This window comes from Epithele typhae (assembly GCF_022376455.1).
Source record: "Epithele typhae strain CBS 203.58 chromosome Unknown BXZ73scaffold_124, whole genome shotgun sequence".
Lineage (NCBI taxonomy): Eukaryota > Fungi > Basidiomycota > Agaricomycetes > Polyporales > Epitheliaceae > Epithele > Epithele typhae.
The window spans coordinates 67,369-78,256 of NW_025954315.1; the positions used below are offsets into that span (position 1 = coordinate 67,369).

Consider the following 10,888-nt stretch of genomic DNA (forward strand, 5'->3'; position numbering starts at 1 on the left):
GATGCCAGTTTGCGACGTCGTCTAGTTGTTGACTTCCCAGTCTCGCAAATGGCCAACTACTACTCCTGCCGCCGGAAGGCTTGCTAACCCGCCGACCTGTGGTCATGGCCCATGGGTCAGCACTGTCAGCACCATCAAGATGGCGAACGGCCCTGCTCGCTCGCACACCGCCTGGCAGCGTCCGCGCTTGGCGCGGACTTGTTGTATGCTCCTTTCAAACTCTGCATCGCAAGGGGCATACCAGGCCGTGCACAAGCCCGAGAGTCGTTTTCGGACAAACTCCGAGACATATTCCGGATAGCCTACGCCGGGCTCGGGATTTACGGAGAAGCGAAGCCTGCTTGGGAACCACTCACACGCGTTACTTTTATAGAGCTGCGTGGGGATCCTGTAGGATGTGTAACACGATGCACGATGACCGGACGGCGTCTGTGGGCTGTTTCTGGATCGGTCGGGCTTGGCCAGCGTCGACGCTGAGCGAGTGAAGTCTCGATCGGCTCCGCGCCTTGTCCCACCAGCGACTGTCGGCACCAACGCTGACAACGTTGAGCAACGCGATGGATGGGAACTCCGGACGGCGAGGACCCGCTTCGAGGCGAATAACATCAGGCAGCGCCGGGCGATGATGCAATTGCCTGTGGCCTGACGGAGTGATTGTTTCGTTCGGAGTCTCAATGTATCTAAATTTGCTGCGCTGGGTTTCAAAGTGCCACAATCCGTTGCCGACGCGGGCGCCCGGCGTCTGAAAGGTTCGAAGTCCGACTCGGGCGCGGAGGGGCAACATCCCGCACACCCCCGCCGCCGTCGCTTTCACACTGCCATACCAACGGAACTCCCTACGCCCGTCTCTCCCCCTCTTTTTCTCCCTTCCTTCCAACCCCAGGACCCCACCACTCGTCGACCCCTTCGAGGAGCAACCCGGGGTGCACGATGAACCGGCAGGGGACTCTGCATCAGCAGCTGGAGCAGGTCGCCGACCTGGCGACGCTCTCGCCGGTGTCGGAGGACATCATCGTCTCCTGCATCCGCGAACGCTTCATGACCGACAACATCTACACTGCGGTCGGATCCAACGCCCTCGTCGCCGTCAACCCCCACAAGTACATCGCGAGCAACTCGGACGCTGTTCTCCACAAGTACGCGACCGAGTACCGCGACACGAACCCGGACAGGACGTCCCTTCCCCCCCACATCTTCCAACTCGCCAACAATGCGTACTACCACATGCGGAGAACGGCGCAGGACCAGTCGATGCTCTTCACGTACGTCTCTTCATCTTATTGCTCTCTTCGAGTGTCTCGTCAAGGTCCTACTTCCTCTCAATGTCCCATCGAGGGCCTTTGACGGGGATGAGCGGTTAGGACAGAGATATCGCAGTGCATAGCATCGATCATCGTATTGGCCTATGCACTGTGAGTATATATGCACTATGAGACCGTTGCGAAATGAAGCATGGTAACCAGTGTACGGCCTTGACCGTGCATCGGTGAGCATTTCATCTGGGGCAGCCGGTGGTACCTGCTGCTGTGCGTCATGAGTATCAGCCTTGACCGCCCCGATCGAATTATCCGCTGGTAGTTTAAGTGGGAGGGGAGCGTTTGTTCCTTCTTCGTTCTCGTGAGGAGAGCCTGTGTGAGTCTCATCGGGGCCGTGTGGCTTGGATGGGCAGCCCGGGCAGAAATGTTGTTACTTGGCGTATGCTTACCTTGACGTATGCTGACGCATACTGTGCTTGCAGCGGTGAAACAGGAAGCGGCAAGTCTGAAAACCGCCGGCTGGCGATCAAGACGCTGCTCGAGCTCAGCGTGAGCCAGCCGGGCAAGAAGGGCGCGAAGCTTGGCCAGCAAGTCCCCGCGGCGGAGTTCGTCCTCGAGGCGTTCGGAAACTCGCGCACACTCTTCAATCCGAATGCGTCCCACTTCGGCAAGTACACCGAGCTCCAGTTCACCGAACGCGGCCGAATCTCTGGTGTCAAGACCCTCGACTACTATCTCGAGCGGAATCGTGTCGCCGGTGCCCCTTCAGGCGAGCGCAACTTCCACATCTTCTACTACCTCATTGCCGGCGCGTCGCCCGAGGAGCGGCATCATATGCACCTCTCCGACAAGACTCAGTACCGCTACCTTGGAGCACGAGTCGGGACTGCGGGTCGGGGAGGTCCTGGAGACAACGATGATGCTGTGCGATTCGAGCAGCTCAAGGTCGCGCTGAAGAACGTTGGGTTCTCCAAGCGGCATGTCGCCCAGACATGTCAGCTCATCGCCGCCATCCTTCACCTCGGTAACCTGGAGTTCACCATCGATCGCCACCGGAACGAAGACGCGGCTGTTGTACGGAATCTCGACGTCCTCGAGATCGTTGCGGAATTCCTTGGCGTGCAGGCCGGGGCGCTTGAAGCTGCGCTGTCGTACAAGACGAAGCTGGTCAAGAAGGAACTGTGTACGGTCTTCCTCGACCCCGACGGCGCTTCGGACAACCGTGACGAACTCGCCAAGACCCTCTACTCCCTCCTCTTCGCCTGGCTCAATGAGCACATCAATCAACGCCTATGCCGCGACGACTTTGCGACCTTCATCGGTCTGTTCGACCTCCCGGGCCCCCAGAATTTGACGAGCCGCCCCAACTCGCTTGACCAGTTCTGTGTCAACTTCGCGAATGAGCGCTTGCTCAACTTCTGCCAGAAACGCCTTTTCGAGGCCCACGTCACCCAGTACAACAACGAAGGCATCTCCCGCTTCGTCCCACAGATCGCCTACTTCGACAACTCGGAATGCGTGCGTCTCCTCCAGAACCGCCCTGGCGGTCTCATGCACATCATGGACGACCAAGCGCGCCGCATGCCGCGCAAGACCGACCACACGATGGTGGAAGCGATCACAAAGCGATGGGGGAACCACTCGTCTTTCAAGTCTGGAGGCATGGACCGTTCAGGCTTCCCGACGTTCACGGTGAGCCACTACAATGGCCCTGTCACGTACTCCGCGCAAGGCTTCCTCGAGAAGAACCTCGACGCCCTCAACCCGGACTTCGTCTCCCTCCTCCGTGGCACCAGTGCGGGCGCCACCGATGCACCCGCTGCCGATGGCTCCGGCTCCATGAACCCCTTCGTCCGCGGTCTCTTCTCCGCCAAGGCCATCGCTACGCAGGCCCACCCGCGGAACGAGGACACGATCGTCGCCGCGCAGCAGCCGGTCAAGCCGATGCGCGCGCCTTCTACTCGTCGCAAAAATACGATCAAGCGCATGCCCACGCTAAAGGAGGGTGGCGACCCGGACGAGAAGAAGGACGACGACGACGATACGCCCTCCAGCGGCAGCGCTCCCTGTGTTGCGGGCGAGTTCCGCGCGGCCTTAGACGTACTCTTCGAGACCCTGGAGGACACGCAGTCGTGGTATGTCTTCTGCATCAACCCTAACGACTCGCAACTGCCGAACCAAATGGAAGGCCGTTCCGTCAAGGCTCAAGTGCGCAGTGTCGGCCTTTCGGAGATCGCGCGGAGGAACGTCAACGTGTTCGAGGCGATGATGACCCCCGACGAGTTCACCGACCGGTACGGCGGTCTGCTTCAGTCAGTTGGTGTCGGGGAGGGCGACTCGCGTACGAAGGTCCAGAACACCCTCCAGGCGCTCGGTTTGCAGGAACGGGACATCGTTCTGGGATTATCAATGGTGCGTTCCTGTTGTGCGCACGCTATTGACGGCGTTACTGACGGCGTTGCAGGTCTTCCTTTCCCAAGCCGCGTTCCGCCGCTTGGAGGATGACCTCCGTTCCAAGGACTCGGAGGAGATGAAGCGCAATCGTATGCGGGATGCCGAAGCGGAGGCCGGACTCGACGCTCGCAATCTCGGGGACCCCTACGCACCCTATCAAGTCCCCGGTGCCGAGTCTCCCTACCACAACGAGTTCGCGGACCCATTCAACAACAATTCCAGCCAACAGCTCCCGCTCGTCGCCAATGCCTCTCCTTTCCAGCGCGCGGACATGTACGAAGACTACGACGAACGCAAGTCGCTCCGCAGCGAAGACTTCGACGGCCGCAGTGCTTATACGAGCCAGCGGGACGACGCTTCCGTCTCAAACTTTGGCACAGAGTCGTACGCGCCCTCGCGGAACATGTTCCAAAACGCGGACCAGAAGGGTTTGCTCGACAAGGAGGCGATCGCGGGCGAGGCTCAGGAGGGCGAGACGACCGAAGTGCTGAAGGAGACCTCGGCTCGCCGTCGATGGGTCATGCTCTGCTGGATCCTCACCTGGTGGGTCCCAAACATCGCCTTGGTCCACATCGGTCGCATGAAGCGCCTCGACATTCGGCAAGCGTGGCGCGAAAAGCTCGCACTCAACCTGATCATTTGGCTCGTCTGCGGCGCCGCCATCTTCGTCATCGCCATCATCTCCCCCTCATCTGCCCCACGGAACACATCTTCAACACGTCCGAACTCGCGTCGCACTCGAAGACCAATAGCCCGAACAACATTTACACGTCCATTCGCGGCGAAGTCTTCGATCTGTCCAGTCTCGTGGCGGACCACGTGCGCTTCGTCAGCGTCGTGCCCACGAAGTCGATTCTCACCTATGGCGGTGCGTCTTCGGACAAGATCTTCCCGGTCCAGGTACGTCGCTTCGTTGTTGGCCTTGTAGAGCGATCGCTGACTATGAGTGCAGGTCTCTGCTCTGTGCAACGGTGTCAGTGGCTCGGTCAGCCCGTACGTCGTCCTGAGCTCCAGCAACAACACCGATGAGAACGCGCAGTACCATGACTTCCGTTCGTGGACGTCCGACCCTCGACCTGATTGGTATTTCGAGACGATGACGACGATACGTTGGAGTTATCGTGTCGGCTTCATGGGTTACAGCCCCAAGCAGATCAAATCTCTCGCCTCGTCCGGTGACTCCGTCGCTATCTACAACGGCATGGTCTACGACTTGTCGGAGTACGTGCAGAACCCTCCCTCCGTCGCCAACCTCGGTCCCGGCGCCGTCGCCCCCTCTGGCGTCGACACCAACTTCATGCACTCTTCGATCGTCTCTCTCTTCCAGCACAACGCCGGCACCGATATCACCAAGCAGCTCGACTCGCTCAACATCGACAGCGATGTCCTCAAGCGCCAGCGCGTCTGCCTGCGGAACCTGTTCCTCCTCGGCAAGGTCGACAACCGCAACTCCCCGCAGTGCCTGTTTGCGACATACATCCTGCTCGCGCTCTCGATTATGATGGTCAGCGTCATCGCGTTCAAGTTCATCGCCTCGATCAACTTCAGCGCTGCGCGTGCGCCCGAGGACCATGACAAGTTCGTCATCTGCCAGGTCCCGTGTTATACCGAAGGCACATCGTCTATCAAGAAGACTATCGACTCGCTCGCGCAGATGAAGTACGACGACAAGCGGAAGCTTCTTTTCATCATCTGCGATGGTATGGTCGTCGGTTCCGGCAACGACATGCCCACGCCGCGCATCGTGCTCGACGTACTTGGCGCGAACCCGAATGTCGACGCGGAGCCGCTCAGCTTCCTGTCGCTCGGCGAAGGCGCGAAGCAGCACAACATGGGCAAGGTCTTCTCCGGCCTGTACGAGACCGCGGGCCACGTTGTGCCGTACGTCGTCGTCGTCAAATGCGGCAAGCCTGGCGAGAAGTCACGTCCTGGTAACCGTGGTAAGCGTGACTCGCAGATGATCCTGATGAACTTCTTGAACAAGGTACGAGACATTCGAGTAACTGTCCAAGTACATCCCCTCACCCCGGAACTTAGGTCCACTTCAACGCCCCGATGAACCCCTTGGAGCTGGAGATGTACCACCAGATCAAGAACGTCATTGGTGTCAACCCCACGTTCTACGAGTACTGTCTCATGGTTGATGCCGACACGACTGTCGCGCCGCTCTCCCTCAACCGTCTCATCTCTGCGTAAGTGGTGTTGCGTGATGTCTCGACTCATGCTGACTTGGCATGCAGGATGATCATGACAAGAAGTGCTCGGATGCTGTGGTGAAACAGAGCTGGCCAACGCCAAGCAGTCGCTCATCACGATGATGCAGGTCTACGAGTACTTCATCTCTCACCATATGGCCAAGTCGTTCGAGTCCCTTTCGGCTCCGTCACCTGTTTGCCCGGTTGTTTCACGCTCTACCGTCTCCGCACACCGGACACGCACAAGCCGCTCTTCATCAGCAACCAGATTATCCAGGATTACTCGGAAAACCGCGTCGACACGCTGCACATGAAGAACCTGCTGCATCTCGGTGAAGATCGTTACCTCACGACGCTGCTCCTCAAGCACTTCTCGAACTACAAGACGCAGTTCGTCCGCGACGCGCACGCGTACACTGTCGCTCCGGACGACTGGAAGGTTCTGCTGTCTCAGCGTCGGCGTTGGATCAACTCCACGGTGCACAACTTGGGCGAGCTGGTCTTCCTCGACCAACTCTGCGGTTTCTGCTGTTTCTCGATGCGCTTCGTCGTCATGATCGATCTCCTGTCCACGATCATCCAGCCCGTTACCGTCGCCTACGTATGTCCAGGTTCTACTCCTTCTCTACGTCGTGCTAACACCTCGTCACGCACAGATCGGTTATCTGATCTACCTCGCCGCCAACCATGCCACAATCCCGACGCTGTCGATCATCCTTATCGCCGCCGTCTATGGTCTTCAGGCGCTTGTCTTCGTCCTTCGCCGCAAGTGGGACATGATTGGATGGATGGTGTTCTACATCCTCGCCATTCCTGTGTTCTCGCTCGCGCTGCCTCTCTACTCGTTCTGGCGCATGGACGACTTCTCCTGGGGTCAAACGCGTATCGTTTTGGGAGAGTCCGGCAAGAAGGTCGTTGTGCACGACGAGGGCAAGTTCGACCCGAGGTCTATTCCTCTCAAGTCTTGGAATGACTACGTACGTACTTTCCCGATCCGGCGGAGACGGCTGATGCTAACGTCTTCTTCAGGAGAACGAGCTCTGGGACAAGGAGTCGAACCACAGCATTGGCTCGTGGGTACCTCCCGGGAAGATGCACATCAACGAGTACCCGGAGTCGCACACGGCGTCCATCTACGGCCGCGAGACGATGTACGAGCCAGCCATGTCGCGTGCATACTCGCCTGCGCCTTCGCAGATGCAGATGGGCCAGATGGGCATGATGTACCCGCCACCTGGGTACCACTCCGGCCGCAACACACCCCTCTCGCAGGTCATGACCCCCGGCGTCCTTCACCAGCCCGCGCCGTCCCGCCCGACTACCAACTATCTCGACGTCCAAATCCCGGGTTCACGGAGCCCAGAGGACCAGCACTTGATCGGTTCTGGGCCCACAGATGCCGAAATCGAGGGCGCTGTCGATGACCACCTCCGCCACGCCGACTTGACGACCGTCACCAAAAGGGAGATCCGCCGTCGGCTCGAGGAGCAGTTTGGCCAGGACCTGTCCTCGCGCAAGCGGGTCATCAACGACGCCATCGACCGCGTACTGCTCTCCCGCGCGGGCTGAGCGTCGGCTTTTAGTACTCTTCTCTTTCCTTTCGGACTTTGTGATCCCTTACGACTATACGAACACCTCCCCCACCTCGCAGCTCGGACGCTCAGACGCCCCCCTCCGCTTTTGCCCCCACCCATCTACGCCACGCCCTAGGTACATCCACCGCACTATAGTCTGAGGATTCTTCGTTTAGTATGGACAGCACGGACACTCCTTGATCAATCAGCAGCATCGAATCTGGCACTCTCCCTCGTATTACAGTATAGCCCCCACTACCCCCCACCGTCGTCGCACCGCACATGCATGTACTCTGCTCTCCTCTATCCTAGAAGAACTTTTACGTAAACTGTTCTGATCGCTGGATTGACCTGAAGCGGTACAGAGGTTTCGACTTCAATAGGCTCTCCCCCTCGTCGAGCGGCGCGGAGATGTGGAGGAGCAACGCGGCGTCGATGAACAGACCGGCGCAGACCCTTTTGGGAAGCCCCGCCAGCGCACGGTCGAGAAGGGTCCGCTTACATTCCGGGTGACTCTGATAGAACTTGAGTCGCCGCACGCGTACCACTCACCAGACGTTCGAGAGGACGGTGGCCGCGGCGGGGATGTATCCGCGCCGCTACACCGTGTCGTCGGCGATGGTGCTGCGTGAACGCCGTCGCAACGCCAGATGGGCATGTTCGAGGACGGCGCGGCGCAGCAGAGTGCCATGCCGAAGGTGGCGAGGAGCTCGTTGGGTGTTCCTTGGACGCACCGAGCGGAGTGCGTGTGCGGGTTCGGATATGCTGGGGTGCCTTTCACTTGAACGCTGCGTTGGCTCCGATGTGAGCGCACCCTTCTATCCGGCCGCCGAGGGCGGTGCGCGAGGGTCAGCACAGCGAGAATACATGGGCATCGCACGGTTCGACGATTGTATTTATCCAAGAGCGAGTCTAACGTACAGGTGGATGTAATTATTGTCATATGGGCCATTCCCAGGGGCCACAATGCTACACATGCTCTGATAACCAAGGCGAGGAGTTCATTCGGGAATCGAGACGGTCTATAAACAAGATACGCGTGAGGGTGTGAGTGAGTCTAGTTGTCAGGCGAGGCAATGCGTCGTGAGGGTAAACCGGGGAGCGAAGAAAGCAAGAAGGGGCATAAGTGACGTAAATTACAGCGAAGCGGGACGATGAGATGCGCGTGAGGATATGGTCGTCGAGATTAGCTGTGTTTAAGGAAGCTGAAGAGGCTGCCCTTGCGCACGCGGAAGATGTAGGTGAACGCGAAGACGGCGAACGTCTGCGACAGCCAATCAATGTAAGCAAGCAACGAACAAGGAAGAGAAGTGGAACTCACGTTGAAGACGATGAACGCCACGAAGATGCCCATGTTGCGCCAGTGGTGGCCGTAGAAGATGTTGAAGCTCGTCTCGAGGAACGCGTCCGTCGTGGCGAATGTGCAGTACTGGCACGCGTCCGTCGCGTTCGAGTCCGCGACGTACCCGCCCGCGGTGGAGATCCACGGGCCCATGTACGTCCCGCACATCTGCCCCGCGGGCGGCGTGATCGTCACAAACTCGACCGGGGAGCACTGGATGTCCATCTTGCCGAGCGCCTGTCCGAGGAGCGCCTCGATCAGGTAAGTGTACGGCGAGAGGCGGTACATCCACTGCCACCACCCAAGCTGGCCGAACGGCTGCAGTACACCGTTGCTGTGGAACGGGGTAAGCGTTAAGGCACGGAGTGTACGCAAGAAGGGAAGAGAGACGCACAAAGTGAGGACGAAGGAGAAGAGGAACGAGAACAGCAGCGCCGCGATCTCCGCGTTCGGCGCCATCGCCGCGACGGCCTGGCCGATGGTCGTGTAGTAGAGCGGGAACCAGACGCCCATCATGAAGTACGTGAACCCGGCGCGGTCGGTCGGGAAGCCGACGGTCCAGTACCAGCACAGGAAGTAGAGCGACGAGCCGAGGATGTTCCACGGGATCTCGACCAGGATCTGCGACGTGACGAGCGCGGTCCAGCTGTACATCCGGCTGTGGCGCTCGCGCACCTCGAAGATGTTGCGCATGTCGATGAACGCGACCTGGAGCTGGTTCGCGAGCGGGACGGAGATGATCATGGACATGAAGATCGCCTGCGCGCAGGCCGTCAGCGAACAGCAAGCGCGCGAGCGCACGGAAGAGACGTACGAAGAGGTGGTTCTGCGTGCCCTGGATGGTCGTGTTGGCCTGGAAGAACGTGAAGCCGATGAGGAGCGCCGCCGCGACATTGAGCGAGATCTTGGCGATCAGGTAGACCGGGTCGCGCCAATGCGCAGAGGCGTCGCGGCGGAGTAGCATCGCCATCTGGTAGAGCCACGTCGTCGGGTATTCGCCGTGCAGGCGGACCTGCACCGGGCCCTTTGCCCGGCCCTCCTCCTGGATCGCGCCGAGCTCCTCCTGGACATGGACCGCCTCGGGCGAGTTGCGCCACGCCTTGTACCAGTCGATGTCCGTAGTCGCGGTCGCCCCGGCGCCAATAGCCTCGAGGATGTACTCAGCCCTGCGCAAAGCCCCTCCGTCAGCATACCCACACTAGCGCCACGAGGCAGAAAGCCAACTCACGGGTTCTCAGCGTCTCCGCAGTGGCGCGCGCCGTTGCGCTCAAATACTCGATGAGCGTGCTCGACCGGCGGCCGATGTCGCCAAAGTAGACCGTCTGGCCGCCCTTCTTGAGGAGGAGCAGCCGGTCGAATACCTGGAACAGCTCCGCGGACGGCTGGTGGATCGTGCAGACGATCGCCTGGCCCGCGTCCGCGAGCTCGCGGAGGAAGCTCGTGATCGCCCACGCGCTCTGCGAGTCCAGGCCCGACGTCGGCTCGTCCAGGAAGATGAGCGACGGCCGCGCGACGAGCTCGACCGCGATCGTCGTCCGCTTCCGGTGCTCGACCCCGAGCGAGCCGACGACCGCGTCCGCGTGCGCCGCGAGCCCGCACATCCGCAGCACCGTCTCCGCGTACGCCGCCTTCTCCGCGAGCGGCACCTCCCGCGGCTGCCGGAGGCACGCCGAGAACAGCAGCGCCTCCCGCACCGTCGCCGTGTGCAGGTGCGTGTCCATCTGCTGGCAGTAGCCCGTGTGCGCCTGGAAGTCGCGCGGGAGCGGGTGGCCGTTCATGAGCCGGTCCCCGGAGACGACGCCGCCGGCGGTGCGCTCGGCGAGGACGTTGAGGAGCGTCGTCTTGCCCGCGCCGGACTCGCCCATGAGCGCGGTCAGCCGCCCGGGGCGGACGTAGCCCGAGACGTCTTCGAGCAGTTGCCGCGTCTCGCCCTTGCCGACGGGGACGGTGTAGTTGAGGTGCGCCCAGCTGAAGACGTCGTGGACCTCCGTCGCGGCCGCGCGGAGCTCCCTCTCCTTGGCCTCCGAGTCGCTGGCGGTGACCGAGGGCGCGACAGTGCGCGCGCCG

The 10,888-nt window shown here is 60.5% G+C and overlaps 2 protein-coding genes across 2 annotated transcripts; one reads left to right on the forward strand and one right to left on the reverse strand.

The window, feature by feature from the left end:
* Positions 1 to 930: 930 nt before the first annotated feature.
* BXZ73DRAFT_93313 (glycosyltransferase family 2 protein) lies at positions 931 to 7,474 on the forward strand (the record flags this gene model as incomplete). Its single annotated transcript, XM_048026632.1, has 10 exons — positions 931 to 1,262; positions 1,739 to 3,668; positions 3,721 to 4,377; positions 4,455 to 4,610; positions 4,663 to 5,694; positions 5,748 to 5,889; positions 5,966 to 6,099; positions 6,153 to 6,506; positions 6,562 to 6,882; positions 6,935 to 7,474. 10 exons carry the CDS (start codon positions 931 to 933, stop codon positions 7,472 to 7,474), a joined length of 5,598 nt encoding a protein of 1,865 aa, XP_047871588.1.
* A 1,191-nt stretch (positions 7,475 to 8,665) lies between these two features.
* BXZ73DRAFT_107789 (YDR011Wp-like protein) lies at positions 8,666 to 10,851 on the reverse strand (the record flags this gene model as incomplete). Its single annotated transcript, XM_048017007.1, has 5 exons — positions 8,666 to 8,743; positions 8,801 to 9,155; positions 9,216 to 9,580; positions 9,636 to 9,987; positions 10,046 to 10,851. Coding segments are annotated over 5 exons (1,956 nt in total), but the record flags the coding sequence as incomplete, so codon positions are not given.
* Positions 10,852 to 10,888: the final 37 nt, after the last annotated feature.